General features: G+C 39.7%; 1 protein-coding gene across 6 annotated transcripts in view; it reads left to right on the forward strand.

Annotated features, from left to right (window-relative positions):
- The window catches only part of LOC122562231 (E3 ubiquitin-protein ligase rnf213-alpha-like), a 185,504-nt gene that overhangs the window by 121,805 nt on the left and 36,817 nt on the right, over nucleotides 1-26,882 (forward strand). For all 6 annotated transcript variants that reach the window (XM_043714953.1, XM_043714955.1, XM_043714956.1 and 3 more), the window contains 9 exons: nucleotides 1,759-1,879; nucleotides 3,515-3,615; nucleotides 9,476-9,658; nucleotides 11,694-11,866; nucleotides 14,938-15,037; nucleotides 18,756-18,870; nucleotides 19,664-19,862; nucleotides 20,246-20,442; nucleotides 22,511-22,633. In XM_043714953.1, the coding sequence (XP_043570888.1) occupies nucleotides 1,759-1,879; nucleotides 3,515-3,615; nucleotides 9,476-9,658; nucleotides 11,694-11,866; nucleotides 14,938-15,037; nucleotides 18,756-18,870; nucleotides 19,664-19,862; nucleotides 20,246-20,442; nucleotides 22,511-22,633 (1,312 nt within the window). The remainder of the gene's footprint in view (nucleotides 1-1,758; nucleotides 1,880-3,514; nucleotides 3,616-9,475; nucleotides 9,659-11,693; nucleotides 11,867-14,937; nucleotides 15,038-18,755; nucleotides 18,871-19,663; nucleotides 19,863-20,245; nucleotides 20,443-22,510; nucleotides 22,634-26,882) is intronic.

The raw sequence follows: 26,882 nt of genomic DNA on the forward strand, positions 1-26,882 counted from the left end.
AGCAAAATAATGGTTGCCATGGAATTTAAAGATGGTATGTCATTCAAGTTAGCTCAGCATCTGCTTGAAGTACAGAGTTACAGCAGATGTACTGCTACAGATTATTCTGCAGCAAATGGAGAATCAAGGAAGTGTAGAGGATCAACCATTAAAGGATGCATTCATGCAGAAATCCAGAAAAGGCAAGAATGATTTTGGTGATATTTAATGACCAGCAAAAGTACACCATTCAGAGTGTCAAATGGGCAGTAAGCAATGCAAAAGTCACTTGGTGGCAGTTTAGCAAAATACAGAGGAATAAAGGATCAGAGTTAGGTTAAAATAAAGTTCAAACTTCTCAAAACTCGTGTAGAATACTGGGGCAGCTGTGGGCCACATACTAAAACCTGGGAGTTCATCGGAGAATACAGTCTCATACATAAATGGAATAAAACTGAAAAACGAACAATTGTTAGTTGCACAACAACAACAGCAGCAACTGTAAATTGGAAAACATCAGTTTGAATTATGTAAATTCCATATATAAATTTAAATCTAGAATAGGGCAGGGGAATGGGACTGACTGGGTTGCTCTGAGCTGTCAAAGGCTTGATGGGATGAATGGCCTTTTTCTAAGCTGTTAATGATTTTATAAATATACATTGAAACAATTGTGAAGCATAGTCACATTACGTTGTAATCCAAAAGAGTAGCTTAGTCTGATTGAGGAATTTCAGAATTAAATTACATTTTAACAAAGTTCAACCTGTTGATAATATCACAATGTGAACAGAAAAATAAGCAAGGCTAGGAGCTGTACTGTATAGAGGTGGCAGCAAACTCCTAACATGAACTTGCAAATTTGTTCATATTGCAGCCATTATTAAAGCCTAAGCATCTAGATCAGTGAAAGTGAGAAACCTGGGAACCAAAAGGTAAATATTATGAAGGATGAAATTGCAGAAGGAGCTTCATTATGAAGCTGTCATCTCAGGACATTCTTGAGAAAGATTAAGTACATTTAAATTACAAACCTTTACAAGATAATATTAATTTGTAACAAGATGGTCATTTTACTTCCACCATTCACGTGACTGATAGCTATTTCAATGCCACGAAGAAGATGTAGATATCCAGAGCAGTGACTAACAATTATTTTGAAATGCAAGATTTAACATGTATCAATAATGTATATGCAATAATGTATATGCAAAAGGGCTCATTTTCAGATTAAAATGGCGAAGAGCTTTGAAGTATTGTTGACCAACAATGCCTGTTTAAACATGGGAAATATTTCCTAATCAGTCTGTTTAGAGATGTTATGATGCACTATTAGAGCAGATGGGACCTGAACCTGAGCTTCCTGGCCCAGAGTTAGGCCCAGACACTACCACTTTGCCACAAAAAACTATTAATTACCTTACCTGAGAAATTGAATTATTATAATAGCAAATTACTTTTTGTCAACAGAATGTGAACACTGGCTATCAATGCTACTATTATTTATCTAATCTGACATCAAGAGATTTGATTATGGTCTTTAACTGTTGATGAATATTCTTTTGAATTTGAAGAATCTGTGAAATAATGCTCTGGTAAAAAGCTATTTTGAAGTTCATTGACTTAAGAGAGCAAAGATAAGATTAATATAAATGATTAGCACCCTCTCGAAAAAATCAAGTTCTCAATTTCTTCACTGTAAACCTAATAAATACTTACTGCAATTAGAAGGAGAATCTCTTGCTTTTGCCTAGTCAAATTATAGTGCTTGTATTTCAGAATGGGATGGAGACAAATTTATTCTTTGTCACTCTTTGTGGAGCATGTGGTGCTTGGAGTAGAAGAAATTGACAAGAGATTGAAGAATGTGGTTGCAACATTTGCTGGTTGCCTTGGAAAGGTATCTCATTGTATTTTGTATCTCATGATGATAGGAATAATTTCATGTATGGTGGAAATAAATGCATCTGTAGTTTTTCTTCAATTAAACCATAAGACTGTATAACATGATTAAAGCTTTAACTTTATATTGAAAAGCTCGTGCCCTTAGATAATTTTTAGTACATCAATTATTCAAACCAAAGGACCATAGTGTGAATGACCATGATCTTACATAGTCTGAGCATTAACTTGTTATTGTTCTTGTATTAAATATTTGAAAAGGGTAAAGATTTATAATAATGAAGGTAAGTTAGCAGGGTACATACCAGTTTATGGTTTTGAAATACAGCTTATACAGATCTATAGAAAAATGTCACCTTTATTTACATAAAAAGAAAGAACTGCGGATGCTGGAAATCAGAAAGAAACAGCTGGGAAAACTTAGCAGGCCTGGCAGCATCTGGAGAGAAGTCAGAATAAATGTTTCAGGTACAGTGACCCTTCTTCAGAACTGATGGTATCTAGGAAAAAGTTGTTTTTTATGCAGAAGATAGGGTAGAGGAGGGGCTAAGGAATAAACAATAGATGGAACTAGGTCCCAAAGAGAGAGAAGTAAAGTTGGACAGATGAAGGATTGGATAATAATCAGCCCAGGAGAATGGATAGCCACTAATGGCGATTATTAGTAGCTAACAATGTGTTATGTACTATAGTAGACCATGTGATAATACACCCAGGTGTGTGGAGGTGGGGATAGGGGTAAGGATATGGGAGAAGGTGCCTCAAGTCCTAAAATTGTACTCGAAGGCTGTAGAGTTCCCAAGCAGAAAATGAGGTGATGTTCTTTGAGTTCAAAGGGGTGGTCATAGATATCCTCATGGGCCCCAGTTATGCCTGTCTTTTTGTGGGCTACATGGAACATTCCTTGTTCCAATTGTATTCCAGCCCCCACACTCTTTCTCTGGTATATCTAAGATACCAACAGTGCTGCTTCCCTCTTTTGTCCAGAATTGGAAATGTTTATTAATTTTGCTTCCAATTTCCACCCCACTGTTACCTCCCTTGCCTTCCTTGATATTTCTGTGGATAGGTGGCCACCAATATCCACTACAAGCCACAGACTCCCATGGTTACCTTGACTGTACATCCCCTCACCCTAATTCCTGTAAATACTTTATTCCATTCTTCCAGTTCCTCTAGATCAGCACCTTATTTTCTGCTTGAGAATGCTACAACCTTCTGGACTTAAAATCAAGTACAACAGTTTTCGTGCTTAAGGCACCTTCTCCCATGTCCTTACCCCTACCACCACGCACCAGGCCTTGTTATCACATGGACTGCTATTACACACAACAGATAGTCCCCATTAGCAGCTATTCATTCTTCTAGGCTCACTATTGTCCACTCCTTTGTCTGTCCAACCTCTCTATCTTTGGGCTGTATCTCCACTTATTGTTTACTCCTTAACTCCTCCCACCACCATATCTTCCCAGCTACCATCAGTTCTGAAGAAGAGTCACTGGACCCAAAATGTTAATTCTGATTTCTCTCCCCAGATGCCACCAGACTTGCTGAGCTTTTCCAGCAATTTCTGTTTTTGTTATCACCTTTATTTACAATCTGGATTTGAAGCCTATTTTTTACTCTTTTACAGTGTCTGCAAGGCAACTCTGACGTAAGGACTCAAGATCCCTTTCAGGCTGTGATTAAGGTTCTAAGGGATTGTAAGGAAAGTGCAGGACGGGTCTTCTCTAGGTATGAAGTGTATACATTACAGCTACAAGTGACTGTAGATTGGTGCCTTTCCTGTATTTGTTATTGGTAGTGGTTCCCTTCAAGGCCATGAATCATTGAAGTGATTCAATATGGCTGTTTCTCTCTTGGAATGTCTCTTCACAATTTTGAAGATTTGTTGTAGTCTAATAGTCCTCACTTTAAATTAGAGAGAATACCAAGTCTATTAATTCATGTTAAAAACATATTATAAGCTCATGATACCAGATTTCATCTTTCAACCAAGCAATCATCTTTTGTTGTGTCAAGTTTTTATTATCTAACAAGTTAATACATTTGTGAGCTAAAACAAGTATTTGAAGAAAGGAAGTTCCAAATGTGGTCTCTAGCAGCAATCTCAGCATTTTGCTTTACAAATAAGATTTTCTTTGGTCTTATCAGCGATTTGCAGGAATATTAGAAAGAAATATGATATTTGTCTCTCTATTCCTTTGCACTCTTTTTTAGCAGTCCTAAATTGTGCAGCATTCCCAATCTGACCCAAGTTATGCTTCTGCTAGTTTTTTTTTAACTGACTTCCTTACTTTGGACATGGTCCACACCAATGTCAGAAACTAAAATGTCTGCCCTTATATTAAACTAAACATTAAAGCTGTTAGTTGGACTTTCCATTAGACATAGGAGTGGAAGTAAGGCTATTCGGCCCATCAAATCCACTCCGCCATTTAATCATGGCTGATGGGCATTTCATCTCCACTTACCCGCACTCTCCCCGTAGCCCTTTATCCCTTGCGAGATCAAGAATTTATAAATCTCTGCCTTGAAGACATTTAACGTCCCAGCCTCCACTGCGCTCCGTGGCAATGAATTCCAAAGGCCCACCACTCTCTGGCTGAAGAAATGTCTCCTCATTTCTGTTCTAAATTGACCCCCTCTAATTCTAAGGCCGTGTCCACGGGTCTTTGTCTTCCCACCTAAGGGAAACAACTTCCCAGCGTCCACCCTTTCTAAGCCATGCATTATCTTGTAAGTTTCTATTAGATCTCCGCTCAACCTTCTAAACTCCCATGAATACACTCCCAAGATCCTCAGCCGTTCATTGTATGTTTGGCTTACCATTCCAGGGGTCATCCGTGTGAATCTCCGGTCCAATGCCAGTATGTCCTTCCTGAGGTGTAGGGCCCAAAATTGGACATAGTATTCTAAATGGGGCCTAACTAGAGCTTTATAAAGACTGAGAAGCACATCGCTGCTTTTATGTTCCAACCCTCTTGAGATAAATGACAACGTTACATTTGTTTTCTTAATCATCGACTCAACCTCCAAATTAACCTTTAGAGAATTCTGGACTAGCACTCCCAGATCCCTTTGTACTTTGGCTTTATGAATTTTCTCACCATTTAGAAAGTAGTCCATGCCTGTATTCTTATTTTCCAAAGTGCAAGACCTCACATTTGCTCACATTGAATTTCATCACCCATTTCCTGGACCTCTCTCCTAAACTGTCTAAATCTTTCTGCTGCCTCCCCACCTTCTCAGTACTACTTCCTGTCCACCTAACTTCATATCATCGGCAAACTTCGCCAGAATGCCCCCAATCCCTTCATCCAGATCATTAAAATATAAAGTGAACAGCTGTGGCCCCAACACTGAATCCTGCAGGACACCACTTGTCACCGGCTGCCATTCCGAGAAAGAACCTTCTTTCCCAAATCTCTGCCTTCTGACAGACAGTCAATCCTCAATCCATGCCAATAGCTCACCTCGTACACCATGGGCTCTGAACCTACTCAGCAGCCTCCCATGAGGCACCTTATTGTGAGAAACAAAAGCTGAAACAGTGTCGTTTATTTGTACACTTGCAAGTGGGTGCCATGTCTAATGCCAGGTAAGGCAATGACAAATGCACACCAAATCCAACAAACTCTCAAAATTTATACAGTTTGAATCCCCATATTTTTTCCTTATTCCATTGTTTGCCCCCATCCTCCGCTTACGTAATTCATTTCCTTAAGACTGATCCCACAACTTCTGTTTATCCGGCCTTGTCCATGACAAATGCATATCTCTGGCTCCCATAAGGTTGTTTGACGTCATCCCATCCTTTGCTTACCATTATCTACTCCCTCCATCTGCGCTGCCCCTCACAGCATCTTATCACTAAGCCCTTTTAATTGGGGTTTGTTCCTGTGTCTCTGTACAAGTGGGAAACAGAAGTTTATAAAGGCCTCTTTTCACAGCATTTTATCTAGTGCCTGTATTTCTACCATTGTTCTGTAATCACGTCTCATGCTAAGTCCTTCCTCTATGTGGTTCCCATTTTTGCTAACTCAGCTCCTAGCTGAGAAAACAATCACAGACTAATGTGAATTCATTTACTCTGTATCAGAACTTATAATTTGCAGAAATAACATTAATTCACCTATATCCCACATTATCAAAGGCCTTTTTGAAGTCTAGATAGATAACATCCAATAGGTTTCCCTGGTCAAACCTACTTGTTACCTCTTCAAAGAATTCTAACAGGTTTGTCAGGCACGACCTCCCCTTACTAAATCCATGCTGACTTGTTCTAATCCAACCCTGCACTTCCAAAAATTTAGAAATCTCATCTTTAATGATGGATTCTATAATTTTACCAACAACCAATGTTAGGCTAATTGGCCTATAATTTTCCATCTTTTGTCTTGATCCTTTCTTGAACAAGGGGGGTTACAACAGCAATTCTCCAATCATCTCAGATTTTCCCTGACTCCAGTGACTTTTGAAGGATCACAACCAATGCCTCCACTATTTCCTCAGGCGCCTCCCTCAGAACTCTAGGATGTAGCCCATCGGGGCCAGGAGATTTATCAATTTTTAGACCTTTTAGCTTTTCTAGCATTTTCTCTTTTGTAATGGCTACCATATTCTAACAGGTTTGTCAGGCATGACCTCCCCTTACTAAATCCACGCTGACTTGTTCTAATCCAACTCTGCATTTCCAAGAATTTAGAAATCTCATCATTTTAGAATTTTGCCTCTAACCAAGGTTAGGCTAATTGGCCTATAATTTTCCATCTTTTGTCTTAATCAATTTTTAGACCTTTTAGCTTTTCTAGCATTTTATCTTTTGTAGTGGCTACCATATTCAACTCTGTCCCCAACTCTCCTTACTTGCTGGGATATTACTCATGTCTTTCACTGTGAAGACTGATGCAGAGTACTTAGGAAATTCTTCAGCTGTTTCCTTATCTCACATCACTAACCTTCCAGCATCAATTTGGAGTGACCCAATGTCTACTTTTGCCTCTCATTTGTTTCTTATGTATTGAAATAAACTTTTACTTTCATTTTTAATATTACTGGCTAGCCTACCTTCATATTTGCTCCTCTTCTTCCTTATTGCTGTCTTTGTTATCCTCTTCGTTTTTGTAGCCTTCCCAATCTTCTGATTTCCCAGTATTCTTGGCCACGTTATAGATTGTCTCTTTCTTTGATACATTTCCTGACTTCCTTCATCAGCTGCTTATCTTTCCATTTAACACTATACTCCTTGTCGCTTTCGCTACCCTCCCCACCCCACCCCCCGCTGACTCAGAAGTTTAAAGTCCTACTGATCATCCTATTTATCCTTTTCGTAGAACACTGGTTGAAGACTGTCCCAACGATACACATAACTCTGGTTCCAAAACTGATGCCAATGCCCCATGAAATGGAATCCCTCTTTCCCATATCAATCCCTTAGCCACGTGTTTACTTCCCTAACTTTCTTATCCCTATGTCAATTGGCACATGTCTCGGGCAGTAATCTGGAGATTATGACCCTTGAGGGCCTGTACTTCAATTTCCTTCTTAGTCCTTGATAATCCTTAAATAGGTCCTCGACCATAGCCTTGCCTATGTTGTTAGTTCCAATGTGGACCATAACAACTGGATCCTGTCCCTTCTGCTCCGATATCCTTTCAAGCTGGTCGGCGATGTCCTGCATCCTGGCACTGGTCAGGCAACACACCATGCGGGACTCCCAATGTGGCTTGCATAGAATACTATCTGTCCCTCTAATTATAGAATCCCCTATAACAACCAATTGTCTTTTTGCTCCCCCCCCCTCTTGAATGGCCTTCTGCACCATGGTGCCATGGTCAGCTGGCTCATCCTGTCCATAGCCCTTTCCCTCATCTGTACAGAGAACAAGAATCTCTTACCTGTTGGCAAGGTCAAGAGCTAAGGCTCCTGCATGCCTGAACTCAGAATCTCACTACCTGTCTCACAGTCATACCCTGTTGTCCCTGAGCACTTATTGAATTTGAATTACTTAATCTACCAGGTGTGACTGTCTCCTGAAACAGTGTCCAGGTAACTCTCCCCCTCCTGGATGTGCTGCAGAGTTTGGAGCTCAGATTCCAGCTCATCAATTCTGATCCAGAGTTTTTCCAGTAACCAACACTTGCTGTAGCTGTGGTCACTGCCGTTCACAATGGGATCAGCCAGCTCCCACATCATACAGCTACAGCACACCACCGGTCCAGCCATAACTACTTACTTAATTATCTTTTACAACTTATGTATTAAATAATTTCTCTTCCCAACTTCACTTGCCTTCCCAACAGCCCCTCTCCTCTGACCACAGTTGTGCCCAGCTCCCGCCGCTCTCTGCTGTAAAAATATCTTCTTCCTGATGTCTGTGCGGATCTGTGTTAGAGCCTTAGCTGATTTATAATTATGTTTATTTTATTCTTTTATTGATTTTGGTTTGGAAATTTGAACTAAAGATGACATTTGGACTGTGGGTACTAGCAAGTATTTAAAAAAATATTTAGCAAACAAGCTTTGTTTATTCATGAGGCCAGGCCTGGAAGTTAGTTGCAAGTTGGTTCCTAATCAAAACGTTCTGCAGACTTCGTCACCAGGGAGGAGCATTGGTTAGGCCACTGTTGGAATATTGCATGCAGTTCTGGTTTCCTTCCTATTGGAAGGATGTTGTGAAACCTGAAAGAGTTCAGAAAAAATTTACAAGGATGTTGCCAGGGTTGGAGGATTTGAGCTTTAGGGAGAGGCCAAACAGACTGGGGCTGTTTTCCCTGGAGTGTCAGAGGTTGAGGGGTGACCTTATAGAGCTTTACAAAATTATGAGGGGCATGGATAGGGTAAATAGGCAAAGTCTTTTCCCTGGAGTTGGGGAGTCCAGAACTAGAGGGCATAGGTTTAGGGTGAGAGGGGAAAGATATAAAAGAGACTTACGGAGCAACTTTTTCACGCAGAGGGTGGTACATGTATGGAATGAGCTGCCAGAGGATGTGGTGGAGGCTGGTACCATTACATCATGTAAGAAGCATTTGGATAGGTATATGAATAGGAAGGGTTTGGAGGGATATGGGCCGGGTGGTGGCAGGTGGGACTAGATTGGGTTAGGATATCTGGTCGACATGGACGGGTTAGACTGAAGGGTCTGTTTTTGCATGCTCTACATCTCTATGACTCTAACCTGGCCAGTTTTGTTATTTTCTTTCATTTATCCCTTACCTGTGTATTTATGTGTTTACTGGTCTCTGTCTTTTGTGTGAATGGGGTTGAATACAAAGTTTTTGGTTTAAAGCCTAGACATGAACTAATTATTTTGTTTAACTTTACTCTGCTAAAGTTATTGTTTTGTTAATATATTGCTAATCGTTTAGTTTAAACTACAAATTACTGTGTCAAATTGATTATTCACCAAATCTTGGACTGGTTATTGAAAAGACTGGTTAGGAACTATGGTCAATTTTGGGGTCTTTGAAGATGTTAATTTTACTGTGTTGCGAATATGGAGGTAGATAGGCTGATTTAGTTCATCTCTGTCTCTCTGTGCTGTAATATCTGCATTTAATTTTATTTTAGTGTTCTGTTTGTTTCATTACAGATATGGCCTGGAACCATGTCCAGTTTGCATAGGAGAGCTCACCAATCCCGTGTTGCTTCCATGCGATCATATTTATTGTCAAGACTGTTTAAAGCAATGGCTTGTTCCAGGGCAGATGTTGTGCCCTCTCTGTTTAACTGCTCTGAATGATGACTATGAAGTGAAGGTATCTAAAGAAATAAGGTATGTTTAAGAGTTTGGGAAAAAGTGTGATTGCATTATTGTTTGTCTTTTAGGAGAAGTTAAAACTGAAGAGTGGCAATCAAGATTCTAGCACTTTATTTTATTTCATGGGATGTGAGTAAGGGTGACAAACTGTGCTGGGATTTCCAGGGCTGTCCTGGAGTTTGTTCTACCTCTGTCCAGGTGGAATATGGGCCATTGGCTGCATGTGAGTCGAACAGGTTAGGTAGTTCTTTGGATTTGGTCTGGCTGTGATCCTCTGAGAATGAAACCCAGGGTCCAAGGTGTATTGGGTCTGGCATATCTGAAGAAGGTGTCCAGCAGCCCAAAGGGGGAGGGGAGGAGTCAAGGTAGGGGAAGCGGGGGGGGACCTGCAAAGGAAATGGGGTTTTGCTGGTCTTTAAAGCAGGTCCACTCATGGGTCTTGTCAATGTGCACAGACACTCTCCCAACCCTACAGCAAATACTCCTTTATTTCCACCCAGAAATTATCGCGTTGATCGCTGCATCACTGGCAAGTCCAGCATTTCTTTCCTAATCCTAGTTGCACTTGAGAAGGTGCAAATAACATTTTTACTTATGTGGAATTTCATGATATTGTGATTGATTTTACAATTTTGCAGGTGCTTTTTTAGAGTGATAAACCCAAACCAGATCACACACCCATTGCATACCATGATTCAGACCATTTGACCAAGCAACAGCTTTTTTTAAAGTGGCCTTTTTTTATGCTGCAGTACTGTTGTTTTGTGAATCTTTGTACATCCTTAGTCTTCAATAGTGCAATTGAGGCTTAACATGGGTGGTATAGTGACTGTATTTAAATGAAGTATCAGCAATTTTTGGTTTTAAGTGTTTTTTTAAGTTAAAATTGAGTCAGTTGTTTGCATCAAATTTTTGATTTTTCCACCCTAGTAGTTGCACATATTTTTGTTTGTAAAACATACTTGTCATAGACTCAAGCTGCATCATTCATACTGACATTGTGATGATTCCCTATTGATTTACACTAACTTTAGCATTTGTAGTGCAAATTCACTTCTGCATCTTCACTTGCTCCAAATCACACTATGATTTGAATGCAATCTAAGGGAAAATTGAATTTTCTGGGCTCCTCATTTATAAGAATGGCTGGAGAAGAAATGATGAAATCACAAAATTGTCCTAGTGCAGTAGTACATATGCATCATGTTCCAAGTGAGCAGTTCACCTGATGCCATTCTCTAGCTAGCCTTTACCTCAGAATCCTGTTCTTGTTCTTGTTTTTCAGAGAATTTCAATTGGGCTTACCTCCACGCTCTCCAACAATGTATTTCAGATCTTAACCACTCAGAAGTGAACACTTTTTTTTCCTCATGTGACTTTCACTTCTTTTGTCAGTTACTTTAAATCCTACCTTCTCATTGACACTCCTTTCCTGAGTGGGAGCAGTTGCTCCCTATCTACTCTGTCCAGTCTCGTCATGACTTTAAATATGTCTATCGGATCTCCTCTCTAGTCTTTTTCTAAGGAAAACATTCCCAGGTTTTCCCTTCTGTCTTCATAATTGAAATTCATTCTCCCTGCTACCATTCTTGTGAATCTTTTCGCAGCCTTGCTGATACCTTTATGTCTTTCCTAAAGTATGGCGCCCAGATCTGGAATCCATACTCCAGCTGAGACCAGACTAGTTTAAGTAACATTTGCAAGTTCAACATGACTTCCTTGCTCTTGTTAATTACTTGTTAACTCTTGCAATTCTTGGGGAATTGTGCCTTTTATATTTAGAATGATTCTCCATGTTGTCAAACTGACACTTTACATTTCTCCTCATTGATATTATCTGCCAGCTGACAACAAATTGTCTGTGCCCTTTTGAGGATCTCCACTATGTTCATCACAGTTTACAATGCTTATAACTTTTGAATCATCTATAAACTTTGTATCCTGTACACCAGGGACTAGATCATTAAGAAAAACATTTTGTGTAGATGCTTGTATATTCAGCTGTATGTTCCCATCACTTTTTATTAATGTCTTCTCTTGTCTTTCACAGAGAAGCTGTTGAAAAAAATGCCATCTTTCGTAAGAGATGTGATGCATTTTTCATAGCTCTGGTTTCCATGGTCTGCTTCAAAGATAATTCACCGCCAACAAAAGAAGTTGTTACTGACCTTCTGTCACAATTGGTTACTGAAAAGGAGGTGTCTATCAAGATCATGGGCAAAGGTAATACTTTCTGTGAGAAGTCTTTATTTTCCATATTGTTTCTTGGTGAGTTGGAGATAAAGCATTTTTGGTACCCAGATTTTCTCCCTCTCAATCTACGTTTCCCTTCTGATGATATTGATTTATTTGGAGTTAGATTCTTCAGGTTTCTTTCAGTATCTCAATAGTGGTTTACTTGGTAGCACCCTCAGAATCATGGAGTTCCTACAGTGTGGAAGTGGTCGTTCAGCCCATCGAGTGCACACAGACCCTCCAAAGAGTATCCGACCCAAACCCACATACCTACTCTATTTCTGTAACCCTGCATTTTGCATGGCTAGTCCACCTAGCCTGCACATCCCCAGACAGTGTGGGCGTTTAGCATGGGCAATCCACCTAACTTGCACATCTTTGGACTTTTGAAGGAAGCTGTGGCACCCAGAAGAAACCCACGCAGACATGGAGAGTATGTACAAACTTCGAATACATTGTCAACTGAGAGTGAAATCAAACCCAGGTCCCTGGCACTGTGAGGCAGCTCTGTTAACCTGTAAACCACTGTGCCACCAAAGTTCTGGGTTCAAGTCCCATTCCAGTGCTTGAGCACAAAGGCTGACAGTCCTCTTCAGTACAGACTGATTGCTGTGGTGTTCAGGGTTTTTGATTGAGGTGTTAAGCTTGCCTACGTCCTCAGTTGATTATAAAAGATCCCATGGCACTATATCCAAGTGGCTGAAGGAGTTATTCCTGGTGCCCTGGCCAATATTTATCTCTCAATCAACATCTCTAAAACAGATGATCAAATGAATGTCTATTGGAATTTGTGCATATTACTATCGTGATTTTGCTCCAATAGTAAATGATGGCAATAAAGTGCTGAGATGTCTTGTCCAATAATCCCACCCTTACTAATGGATTTTCTTGTTTGACTGAAAACCATATCTACAAACAGTAGTATTATTAGGTGTATTAGTGGTAATTCTGGACAAATGATCCAGAAGCATGAAGAATGAGAGCATACATAGAACATAGAACATAGAAGAATACAGCGCAGTACAAGCCCTTCGGCCCTCGATGTTGCGCCGATCCAAGCCCACCTAACCTACACTAGCCCACTATCCTCCATATGCCTATCCAATGCCTGCTTAAATGCCCATAATGAGGGAGAGTCCACCACTGCTACTGGCAGGGCATTCCATGAACTCACGACACGCTGAGTAAAGAACCTACCCCTAACATCTGCCCTATACCTACCACCCCTTAATTTAAAGCTATACCCCCTCGTAATAGCTGACTCCATACGTGGAAAAAGATCATCTGAAGCTTCCCTCACACCCACCTCAGTCCTGAACATTATACCCAAAAAGTTGACTTCTCCATCTCTACACCTCTATCAAGTCACCCCTAAACCTTCTTTTCTCCAATGAAAACAACCCCAAGTGCCTCAGCCTTTCCTCATACGATCTTTTTACCATCCCAGGCAACATCCTGGTAAACCTCCTCTGCACCCTTTCAAGTGCTCCACATCCTTCCTATAGTATGGCGACCAAAACTGCACACAATACTCCAGATGCGGCCGCACCAGAGTCTTATACAACTGCAACATGACCTCACGACTCCGGAACTCAATTCCTCTACCAATAAAAGCCAGTACGCCATATGCCTTCTTCACCGCACTATTTGGCTTTAGCACAGGGATCCAACAATCAGTCGTATCCTTTTCCCTCATGTTACCTTGGCTGAGTCTATGAATGAAACTGCAAATCTTCCTGCTCTATATGGTCCATACACATTAAACCTTCATGTCATTTCACACCCTTTCATATCATAATCATTGTGACTGCTCATTCATGATAACAGAAAGTTTGATGAAGAATATTGACTTATGTGAAGGATCCTATTTGCAATGTATTTGAACAGTTTGAGTAGAATTTCTACTCATTTTGAGAATATAGCACAAATCTGCCCTTAATTTAGTTCTAAATTTATATTTTCAGATCCAAAGATTTGATGGCTTGAGAATTTGAAGGTTACGATAGTAATAGGTGAATGTATGAAATTCAAGCAGCATGCATTGTTAAGTTAGTGTAGACAGCTTTCCCGTAGATTCATGTGCTTTACTTGATTTAGAAATACTGAAAACTGACAGTATGTATTGAAATGGAAATATTACCCAGTAGTGACTCAGAATTCACAAATAAGAGATCGTGGAGCAACAGATAACCAGGTAATGGCGTAATGACGTGAGTTGGGAAAACCCTTTGATAACGACTGTGATAAAGACAATGGTAACACCATCAGTTCATTTCAAAATAGTCATGAGAATGATTGTGTTGCAAATACAAAATATTAGTGCACAGAAAAACACTTGTTTTTTTTCCAATGAGAACTTTGTATTAAATTTGATATTTTGGGTAATGCTTTTCTTGACTGTGTGGGCGACACGGTGGCACAGTGGTTAGCACTGTTGCCTCACAGCGCCAGAGACCCGGGTTCAATTTCCGCCTCAGGCAACTGACTGTGTGGAATTTGCACATTCTCCCTGTGTCTGCGTGGGTTTCCTCCTGGTGCTCCAGTTTCCTCCCACAGTCCAAAATGTGCAGGCTAGGTGAATTGGCCGTGCTAAATTGCCCATAGTGTTAGGCGAAGGGGTAAATGTAGGGGAATGGGTCTGGGTGGGTTGCGCTTCGGCGGGTCGGTGTGGACTTGTTGGGCCGAAGAGTCTGTTTCCACACTGTAAGTAATCTCAGTAAGTAATGTTGTCCTTTGGACAGCTTACTGCTCAAAGTCATTGTTTAAGAGATGCTGTCATATTGGCTGTAGAATCATTTTAATTGTACATTAGTTCCTCCTTGATAAAATAAAGCTGTCAGTTTACCTAGGCGGTTCGCTGGCCTGGTAGAAGCTGCTAAAACTTTCAATTCCAACCATAAGTCAACTCCCTGGGAAGCAAATGCTCTAATTACATAATATGTATGGGACCATCTTACCATCAGCATTATAAAGCATACATGTCTTGTTTCTGTCTCAAACATGTCACTGTTAACGTACTTTTCCTTTTACATCAGATTGTTGTTTTGTGTTTTCTTTAGATCGTCAGTATCATACCAGAACCCTTTCACCATTTGATGACTCAGTTGATCGAAATCCAGTTGTCCGTTCCATAGTACTTAAGCTGCTATTAAAGTACAGGTATTATCTAATGATAGGTTGAAGAGCTGTAGAATTTTTCTCTAGATGTTATCTATGTTGTGAATCCAGGGACAATTATGAAACAGGAGTAGTGTTGCACATTAATTGAGCTGTCTGTCATTATTCTCATCATGGTCCTTAATTCCAAATGGAGTTTATATGAAATGTGAACAGTGAAAAGGGATTTTAGGAAATTAGCTGCAGCCACATGCTTCCATGTACAGTCCTAACTGGGAATGTTAGTTTTTAATGGATGGGCTAAATATCTCAGCATACAATTCTCATGTTTTGATGTTACTGATACAAATCCAGACACTTAATTCTCTTGGTAGTCAGCGCCTGTTCAATGAATAGCAGGATTCAGCTATCAGTGTGTTTCAGCAGAGCTGGTACATGCATTATCTTTAGGGAAAGTCTCCCTCTTAACATAAAAGAGAGCAGGTGCACACTGCATACAAATTTGGTGTGCTGTGCAGAGTTAGCCCTGCTGTAGGAACGATGTTACTAAACTAGAAAGGGTGCAAAAAAGATTTAGAAGGATCTTACCGAGACTCAAAGGTTTGAGTTATAAGAGAGTCTGGATAGGCGGGGACCTTTTCTCCAGACCATAGGGAAGTCCAAAACTAGAGGGCATAGGTTTAAGGTGAGAGGGGAAAGATTTAAAAGGGACCTGAGGGGCAACTTTTTCACGTGCACAGTGGTATCTATATGGAACAAGCTGCCGGAGGAAGTGGTAGAGGTGGGTACAGTTACAACATTTAAAAGACATTTGGACAGGTACATGGACAGGAAAGGTTTAGAGGGATATGGGCCAAATACAGGAAATGAGACTAGTTCAATTTAGGAAACTTGGTTGGCAGGGGCAATTTGGGACAATGGCTTGTTTCTATGCTGTATAACTCTGACTGTAAAAGTAGAGTGGACAGATCAGAAAGTTTAGAATGTGGTGCTGGAAAAGCACAGCAAGTCAGGCAGCATCCAAGGAGCAGGAGAATCGACATTTCGGCCAAGAGCCCTTCATCAGGAATCTGGCTCTTGCCCAAAAACGTTGATTCTCCTGCTCTTTGGATGCTCCCTGACCTGCTGTGCTTTTCCATCACCACACTCTCAATCTGATCTCCAGTATCTGCAGTCCTCACTTTCTCTTAGTTGATCAGAGAGTCTGTACTGTTATTCTTCATCTCCTAATTGTTCTTTAGCAGTTAAATTTCTGTTCACAGTTGAATGAATATGTATGAAACTGCATGGCTTGTTTACTCCCCCAGATACAGATTTCCTAAAAGTTTGTCATTCCAGATTTCATTGGCATCCTGCAGGGTTGATTGTCAGTTTTAACTTGTCAACTTTTGAGAATTTTCATGCAAGTTTTATCAGATCTTATGAATTTATTTTAGTATTATTTCCAAGATTTGACCAGTTGCTTTGAAGGAGCTGAAGTGATCTCTTGGATAGTGAAACTTGGGGATTAGTAATAGTAGCTGAAAATGTGTTGCTGGAAAAGCGCAGCAGGTCAGGCAGCATCCAAGGAACAGGAGAATCAACGTTTCGGGCATAAGCCCTTCTTCAGGAATGAGGAAGGGCTTATGCCCGAAACGTCGATTCTCCTGTTCCTTGGATGCTGCCTGACCTGCTGCGCTTTTCCAGCAACACATTTTCAGCTCTGATCTCCAGCATCTGCAGCCCTCACTTTCTCCTCGATTAGTAATAGTAGACAAGGAAATGGCGAAGACTTTATACATGTTCTTCACAGTCGAAGACATGAAAAGCATTTCAAAGATAGTAGAGAATCAAGATATAAAAAGGAGGGTGGAACTGAATCGATCATGATAACAAACGAAGTAGTATTGGGAAAGTAATGGGATCAAAGGTTGACCAGCCCCCTGGCCTGATGGCTGGCATCCCAGGATCTTAAAAGTGGTGGCACCAGAGATAGTGGATCCATTGGTTATGATCTTCCAAAATTGTGCCAATTCTGCAAAAGTCCTGATGAATTGAAAAATTGCAGGAAGAATGTTGATTTCAGAAAGGGTAGACGCAGAAAGCCGGAAGCCAGCTAACATCTGTTTTTGGGAAAATGAGAATGTAGGAGCAAGAAATTTTGAAACTCTCAATACAATGAGGCAGAGTCAGGTTTTGTGAAAGGGAAATCATGTTTGGCAGATCTGTTTGAGTTTTTTGAGAATGTAGTAAATAGGGAGGATAAAGGGTACTAAGGTATAGTGTATTTGGGTTTTGAAAAGGCATTTGTTAAAATAGCCTACCCGTATCTCCAGACTCGAAACAATGTTGACTCTTATATTTCCCTGAAATGGTTTAACAAGCCACTCAGCTCAAGGACAGTTAGGGATGGTTGACACCTGCTGTCCAGCCAGTGATAATCACATCCCATGAGACAGTCTCTTAAAAAAAGATATCTGTAAAATAAGAGTGTAAGGTGCTGGGGTGACATATTAATGTGGATATTAATTAGCAGGAAATAGTGTCAAGATAAATGGGTCACTTTTAGGTTAGCATACTGTAACTAAAGGAATGTCACAAGGGTCAATACTGGCATCTCAACTATCTGCATTCTATAGTAATTACTAAGATGTAGGGACTGATGTATTCAAGCCAAAATCAGAATATTTTTTAAAGAACATTGCTTTAGAACATTGCAGTTTAAATCTGGATTTCTTTGTACATGAATCACGAAATTTTAGAATGCAGGGGGAGGCGATGGCCAAGTGTTATTATCATTGGACTGTAATTTCAGAGGTGCAGGCAATGTTCTGGCAACCCTGGTTCGAATCCCGCCACAGTAGATGGTGGCATTTGGATTATAGAGTCATACAGTGCAGAAATAGACCCTTCAGTCCAACAGTCCATGCTGACAATCATTCCAAAACTAAAACTAGTCCTACCTGCCTGTAATTCAACAAATATCTGGAATTAAGAGTCCAATGATGACTGGCAGTGACACCTTCATCCCATGAATGAATTTTTTAAAAAAGTTACAGTAAATGATTAAGAAGGCAAATGGATTGTTGGTCTTTATTCAAAGAGAGTTAGAATATAAAAGTTGGGAAACCTTGCTACAATTATGCAGGATATTGGTTAGAGCACCACTGGAATACTGTGCATTGCTTTAGTCTCATCGCTTTAACGAGCAATATACTACATTGAAGGCAGTTCATTAGGCTGATTCCTGGGATTTAAGAGTTCTCTCATGTGGAAATATTTTCAAATATTCATTGGAGTTTCGGAGAATGAGAGGTGAGCTTATTGAAACATAAGATTCTGAGGCGGTTTGACAGAATTGATTCTAAGAGGGTATTTCCACTGATCGAGTAATCCAGATCCAGGAGATAAAGTGTAAAAATAAAAATGGAGATTAGAAAGAATTTCATGTTAATCTTTGTTCTGTTTGGAAACAAATTCAGTGGTGGCTGTGTTGTTGCAAATATTTGAGCCCTGAGTTGGACAGATTTTTGATCCAGTACTGAGTCAAGGATTATGGGAACAGGCAGGAAAATGGAGTTAAAGCTTCAATCAGATCAGCTATTATTTTATTGAATGGTGGAGCAGGCTTGCCTACATCTGTTTCTTGTGATCTTGTTTAAAAATGTCATTATTTTCAATCACATCCATTAGGGTAATGTTTAAAATTTTCCCCTGCATTTTACCAGTGTATTCTGCCTTTTTAATGACACAATAACTGAAGTAAATGTTCTCTTTCCAGTTTTGATGACATTAAGGATCACTTACAACAATATCTTTCTGCAGTTCAAAAATCAAAGATTCTCGATCAGAAAGATCGGACTGAATTCTATGCACTGTTTTTGAATTGTTTGGAGGTAAAGTTGTTTTCACTCATTGGTGTTAAAGATATAAGCATCTTAGATAATAAATCAGATTATTTATTGCTAAATATTCAAAAATACATTTCTAATTCTTCAGCTATAACAAATATAAGACTTTCAGTTTTATAATGATGCTATAATTGAAGGTTGATGATGTAACTCTGGATGTTTAGATTATTTGCTGATAAAGTAGGTCAGTAGCACTGTTGTCTTTGACTTAGAGAGTTGTGAATTCAAATTACAATCAAAGTTATAATTACATAATCTAGTGTGACATTTCAGCACAGACCTGGAGGTGCCATCTTTGAGTTGAGACATTAAACCAAGGTCCAGACACTGGACCTTTATATCCACCCAAGGCCCTTGGGTGGACATAAAAAGATACAACAGCAATATTTTGATGAACAGAGAAGTGCACAGTCAATTGTTATTTCTCCATCAGTAAGTAAAATAAAACAGTGGTTTATTGTTAAAACCACTTGTGGAACCTTGCTGCATGCAATTCGTTGATTCTGTTTCCTGCATAACAACAGTAGCTACCTCTGATGTAATATGTTGCCTTTCAAGGATTTTGGAATGTTCTGATCTCACAAAAGATGGCCCTTAAAAACAAGTTTTTCTTCCATTCTTCTTCAGAAAGCATACAGTTAAATCATACATTCACTTGACCTCAATACTAATTGAAGAAATTGCATCACAGCAGGACAGCCCCATGACTGCAAGTCTCAGTCTAAACAATCCAGGATTTTAGAAACTATTATTAACTATCTTCTCCCACTTTCTTCAGGATTCTATATACGAAAAATCCCAGTTTTGCACAGTACAAAAGAAAGTTGCTTATCTGGTCCAGGAAGGGGATTTCCTTCAAAAGCTCTTCCCTTACAAGAGTTCACAGACTACAATAGAATCCTTACAGCTAATTGCCAGAATCCGACTTTGTTTTGATATGGCTTCTCAACTTCTGTGTGAATCATGTGACACATTTGGTAATGTTCGTTTTTGATTTAATTAATGTTTGTTTAGTATTTTCTCTGTTATCCTTTCATCTTTGTCCAACTGGATTGCACAACAAAATAACCAAATGAGACCAGGAAGTTTATTTGTTATCAGCAGAATAAGCAATGTCATAAAAGATTAATGTTAATTGTTTAGAAGAGTGGTGTGTTAGTCATGACAGACGCTTCTCATTGCCTTTATGGTAAATAATTTACTGATACTCATTGTCCAGACTTGTGTAAATATGACTGTTCAATACTGTATTTTTACTTCATTGGTGTATAACCTAGAATTGAAAATGATTTGCAAATGTAAATACTTTGTATATGCTGACTCATTTTATACATTTATGTTTGTTAATTCATAATTTCAGCGAAGGAGATCGGATATGTTGATGCAAAGAAGAAATTTCTGCACAGATTAAAGGAAATGCTTCCTAAATGCAAAAATGATTGGTTCCGGATATACCTTGTGCGAAAGCTATGCAGTCTAGGTGGAATGGAGTTTGTTCAGCAGCTTTTAATGGATGATCAATTTGCATGGCTATTTCCAGAGCAAATTGTTCAACAGGTGCAAACCAGTAATCTTTTAATTTCTTGAGTCAATGATTATTTAGTCAAGATTGTATAATTGCTATCTTAGTTCATAATTCACAAAAATACAAATTCCCTGAAAGTTTAGTTGTCAGTACTAGTAATACTTATTGGGCAACATATTGCTAAGAAATTATATTAAAATTGTAGGTATCACTGATTTGTGTTCAGTAATATCCAAATGAATGATCAAAACTACAAATTATTTTCAGAGGGCCATAGAGAAGATAATGTTGAATAAATTCTCTGAGAGTCTAGAATATTTTTAAAAAGGAGTATTAGACCATAACGCATCAATTCAAAACTCTTTCACCTGGCAGTCTCTCCATGAATCCGATTACACTCCTAACATTGGCAGAATTCCTGTGGAGACAGCAAGTGATTCTTAAGTAGCCACTGCATTGAGTACATGTCCATCTTCCTTCCCACCTATCCGCTCCTCGCTCCTCTCCAACCTACCACCTCCATCTATCTATTGCATTCTCAGCTACCTTCCCCCAGACCCACCCGCTCCCATTTATCTCTCCACCCCCTCGGCACACAAGCCTCATTCCTGATGAAGGGCTCTTGTCCAAAGCATTGATTCTCCTGTTCCTCGGATGCTGCCTGACCTGTGTTTTTCCAGCATCACATTCTCAACTCTAATCTCTAGCATCTGCAGTCCTCACTTTTGCCTATGCCAACATTTATTGTCTATCCCTAGTGCTGTGATGTAGAGTCACAAGATGGCCAAACCAGATAAAGATGGCAGATTGTTTGGGACCAAAGAGTCTTTTTCCATGCTGTGTGACTGTATGATTTTAGCAAATCAGATGAATTTTTTGATAATGATTCATGATCATCATTAGACTCTTAATTCCAGCTTTTTATTGATTTTAATTTTTTTTTGTTGACTTCAAATTCTACCATTTGCCATGACAGGGTTTAAACCCAGGTCCCCAGATCTGCGTCTCAGGATTAATAGTTTAGTGATAATACCATAAGGCCTTCAGCTCCCTCTCCGGTAGCACAAATGCAAAAGCTGCTGGACACCTCATGTTACAAATGCTGAGTTTGGGCACAATACAGTTAGCTTTCTAGGTATTACTTAATTTCCTTATAATAGTCTCACCTTTATCCTCAGGTTAAAAGTTAATATATCATACCTACTCTATGACTATACTTTTGGTTGAACTAACTCAGTTCAGATTGACATACCTGAAGAATGTCTCATAATAAAAGTTACACTTATTTGGACAGAATTGGTGAACACATAGATATATATGCAGGAACATAAATAGTTCACAAGACTGTTTTATATTATTCACATCCTTTTGGTGGTGAGCTTTCCTGGGACAGTCCTCAAATATTGCCTGTTGCAACAAATACTGAATAAGTCTGCCTTAACCTCAAAATGGAGCTTACCATTCTTAATCAGACCTTTCCTGTACATATTCCTAATCACTGTATTTCGAGTCTTTTCTGAGCCATGAAACTCTTTAAAGTATCCTGAAGATAGAAGGGCTCTCCATAATTGCAAATTTTTCTTATTGTAGTATGTGGGTACAGTGGGATATTTAAAATGATGGATGCTGTTGCTTTAGAGCCAGGAAGTGATCTTCCCTGTTTCTATTGGAAAGTGCCTATCTGTGGATGCCAAGAAAGAGAAACGATAAGGCTTTGTTATCAGAATCAAATAACCTGCTAATGACTATGGCTACACATAGGAGATAGTCACCTGAATGAGGTTCAAAAAGGATAAGTTACCATCGAAACGTATCATGAAACAACCTGTGGCTGTAAGAGTAAAGGCATTGGACAGAAAAAAAGTAGAAATAGTAAATAAAATATGGAGAAATAGTAAAGTTGCCATAGTCCTAGCAGACAATATGGCTGCTCTCATTACAGAGCCACAATTGGTGGTAAGTTTAACCTCGGGGTCTCCATGTTTCAGGAAAGGTTGAAAAGGTGGGACCTTCATGGTAACATCAGCCAGTGCAGGAACGCAGAGAAATATTATAATGTTGGTCAAAAGTGATTGTCTTCTGTTCTGTTCTTGATTTCAGAGAGATAATCCTGGACAAATTGATCGTTACCTTGTGTATGGTGAAAATTATAGACTTATTCGTGATGCGGTTGGCAAGGCTGTTCTTGAATGCAAGACTAAAAATATAGCTGAAGCTCACAAGGTGTGTTGGATCATTTGAACACAAGATGCACTATGAAGCCAGTGCCAAATTTTGCTTTCAATCAAATTAACTTAACAAATGAGTAGCACACATAGCTAGTTACCTATTATGAGATTCTTTAATAAATGTGGGAACTTAGTTGGTTGTTTTTTTTCCACTTCAAGCTCATTCCTATCATCATGAAAATGTACTGTGGGTTAGTAATGTACAGATGCTGATATTTCCCTGACTTACATTATATTGGAGGCATTAACCAATTAAAAAGTTAATTGGTTACTGACTCCACTAAAATAACAGAAGACTTCAAAAAGAGTATCCCACAATGTAATTTGAAAAATGCTTTTATAGATAACTAATTGAAAAAATATTTTAAAGTATTGGAACACATTGGTTTGCTATCTTGCTATTTTTAATTTTACTATACATGAAGGAATTGCTCATCTGATACTGATCCTTTAACATGGGTAAGGTAGTTTTTGCTTGACTGGCTCACAATATACCGATTTATGCTGGTGTATCAAAGTTTCTAGACAGAAATCCATCAGATGCTATAGATGATTGACTCATCAAGTTGCAATGAGCTTTGCTGTCAAATAATGTCAGACTGTCAGTGTTAGATTGCATATTTTCTTGGATTAAGTCATTTCATGATGTTAAGGCATATCTTTGAAAGGTATAGAAGACTCAATGTTTCACTAGATCTCTTTGAATTTGGATATTTTTAGTCATTCCTTTCAGACATGTTACAACACATGTCTGGGCCAGGTGGGACATGAACTTGGGCCTTCCGACCCAGAGGTAGGAACATTACCAATGAGCCACAATATCACAATCAGATCTATTGAACTTGCTGTTAATACATAAGTAGTTTTAAGATAAGCAGGCAATGACTGTTAATTGATTAATTGATATCTGGGTATATAAAAGAAGAACTTCTGGTCTGGTTTAGTTGATAAACTCTGCACAGAGAAAATCTATGTCTCTTAGACCTGATTCTTATTTTTTGGCGAAGTATCAGTTTTGTTGAGTTTCATGGAATGATGCTCTCTGCAAGGTGCAGTGTGTTTTCTCATTGTAACTTACCAAACTCACTTCATTAACTACCCAATATGGTGCTCCCTATAGTACCTCTCTCACACAATTCTGGCTCCATCCGAGCACCTTCCATTCCCAGAACAACATAGTAGTGTCTTGACTGGCATCACTGACGGCAACACCATGTTTAAAAGGCCTTTGTGCAATTGGTTAAGCATTGTTAGTCTAAAGCTGTTCTGCATAGTTCCTAACATATGCACCAGTCATCTCATCTCAGTCATTTCCCCCCCCAGTACTAGCAGAGGAGTTCACGACCACCAAGTCATACGAGCCTGGTTGGAGGTATGGATCCACCTCCTGGAGGAATGCCCAGTATTGTAAGAGGAAGGTCATTGATCTCCACCACTCCAGCAATGCAAGTGCTACCATCTTCTTTCTAATATCTCACATTGTATCTCTGCTACTGTACCCACTTCCCACCAAAGCTCATGCTTTCCTCTCTTGCTACATCTTCCCTCACTTGCTGTCAGCCACACCAACCCCGATGGTATTAATCCTGCGCCACGACAACTCTGACGGCATTAACTCTGCATACCCTCTGGACTTCCTACTCATCTGCTTGGAACACCTCCCAACCTGCACCAAAAATAACAGCTGTACCACTGACTTTCATCTCCCTTGATACCTACCTTTCTCTCATTCCAAGACAAAACTGCCCAGAATACAGCAGAAAGAGTCAAGTCACATAGAGTCATAGAGATGTACAGCATAGAAACAGACCCTTCGGTCTAACCCGTCCATGTTGACCAGATATCCCAACCCAATCTAGTTCCACCTGCCAGCAACCGGCCATATCCCTCCAAACCCTTCCTCGTCCCTTAAGAGGAGGCATCATGACTGTGATTTCTTTGAGCATCTCATTGGCTGAACTCCTGGACTGGTATCAGTGGCTGCATTTGACTTGCTATGCTGAATTCCCTGACCTAAGGTTATCTCTTTCAACGTGACTGAGGACCACTGACCATCATGACAACCTTCCTGGCTTTTTGTTTACAGTAAAATGGCATGGCAAGAGAGCAATAGTAAACCTGTGCATTCCATTCCGACACCCACGGCGCTATGATCATATTTAATATTTTTTGAATTCACTTGTGGGGTATGAGTGTCATGGGCTGGGTAATGCCTGTGCGTAGTTGCCGTTGAGAAGCTGGTGGTGAGCTGCATTGTTGAACCACTTAAGTTCAAATGCTGTAAGTAAACCCTCAATGCCATTACGAAGGGTGTTCGATTTTGACCCAGGGTCACTGAGAGGGCAGTGTTATATTTCCAAGTCAGGATGGTGAGTGGCTTGGAGAGTAAACAGCAGATTGGTGGTGCCCTTGTCCTTTTAGATGTTAATGTTCATGGGTTTGAAAGGTGCTGTCTAAGGATCTTTCATGAATTTCTGCAGTCCATCTTGTAGTTGATATACATTGTTGCAGCTGAACATCAGTGGTAGAGGGAATGCATGTTTGTCGATGTGGTGCCAATCAAGCAGTTTTCAATTGTACTGGATAGTGTCAAGCTTTGTGAGTGTTGTTGGAGCTGCACTCATCCAGGCAAGTGGGGAGTATTCCATAACACTCCTGATTTGTACCTTGTGGACATGGATAGGCTTTAGGGGCTATTACTGAATTATTCACTGCAGCATTCCTGCCCTGACCTGTTCTTGTAGCCATTACATTTATACTGTTCTAACCGCCAAAAGGAATACGATGAAAATGAAAATGTTTGAAGATAAATTGTTTTGTTTTATGAGGGTTGGTACTGCATAAAACCTTTATTCACTCAGGGAATAGGGGGTTCGCTGGTTGGGCTAGCATTTATTGTCATTGAGAAGGTGGTGGTGAGCCAACTTCTTGAACCACTATTCATTTGGTATAGCACCCCCAACAGTGCTATTAGGGAGGTAGTTAAAAGAATTTGACTGAACAAAGGTGAAGGAATGGTGGTATATTCCTAGTCAGGATGCTGATTGGTTTTAAGAGGAACTTGCAGATGGTGATATTCCCATGTATCTGCTATCCTTGTCCTTTCTAATGAAAGTGATCATGGGTTTGAAAGGTGCTGTCTCAGGAGTCATGGTGAATTTCTGTGTACCTTATCCATGGTATCTTTTACTAGAATGAGGACACGTCATATTTATGTTGGTTCAGTAGTGTCTTCTACAGGCAGTCATAGTTTGCTCATGGCTGTAATTGAAACGGATTGTGCATATCTGCAAACAGGGCCCAGTGTTAGTATGATTGTTAGAGTAATCCTGTACTGTAGTAAAAATAGAATGATAGCCTTTCCCACCCTGAGAAGGTGTGAATTGGGTTTGGTTCTGTCCATTCTGAGGAAGACAGTATTGCATTTATGTATCGACTCCAGAAGATCCTTTGGATAGGCAGGTGGAGGTAAACTGATATTGTACTTGCTAACATACTCATTATCATCTGTTCTTATTATTAAATACACATTTTTATTTACATTACCATGTTCAAGTTTTGACTGGTAGAAGTTTAAGACTTTGGCCATCTCCTAGATTACCTTTAATGCAGAAATTAAATTGAAACTTGTATCAGTAACTATTTATATCTTGCCAACAATCTTGCATTAAAGTTCTTTGCAGAACATATTTGCCTATACTCAACTGTAACAACTGGTGTATAAAGAATGAAAATGCAATGCCAGCAAATACAAATAGTTGTGGGTGGGCTATTATCCTCAATCATGGAAAATCACTTACAGCCTCTGCCTTTGCTGATCCTCTCTCCCTTTTTTTTAATATATACATAGAACATAGAAGAATACAGCGCAGTACAGGCCCTTTGGCCCTCGATGTTGTGCCGATCCAAGCCCCTAACCTACACTAGCCCACTATCCTCCATATGCCTATCCAATGCCTGCTTAAATGCCCATAAGAGGGAGAGTCCACCACTGCTACTGGCAGGGCATTCCATGAACTCACGACTCGCTGAGTAAAGAACCTACCCCTAACATCTGTCCTATACCTACCCCCCCTTAATTTAAAGCTATGCCCCCTTGCAATAGCTGACTCCATACGTGGAAAAAGATTCTCACTGTCGACCCTATCTAAACCCCTAATCATCTTATACACCTCTATCAAGTCACCCCTAAACCTTCCTTTCTCCAATGAAAACAACCCCAAGTGCCTCAGCCTGTCCTCATA

The sequence above is a fragment of the Chiloscyllium plagiosum genome, chromosome 24, assembly GCF_004010195.1.
Source record: "Chiloscyllium plagiosum isolate BGI_BamShark_2017 chromosome 24, ASM401019v2, whole genome shotgun sequence".
Lineage (NCBI taxonomy): Eukaryota > Metazoa > Chordata > Chondrichthyes > Orectolobiformes > Hemiscylliidae > Chiloscyllium > Chiloscyllium plagiosum.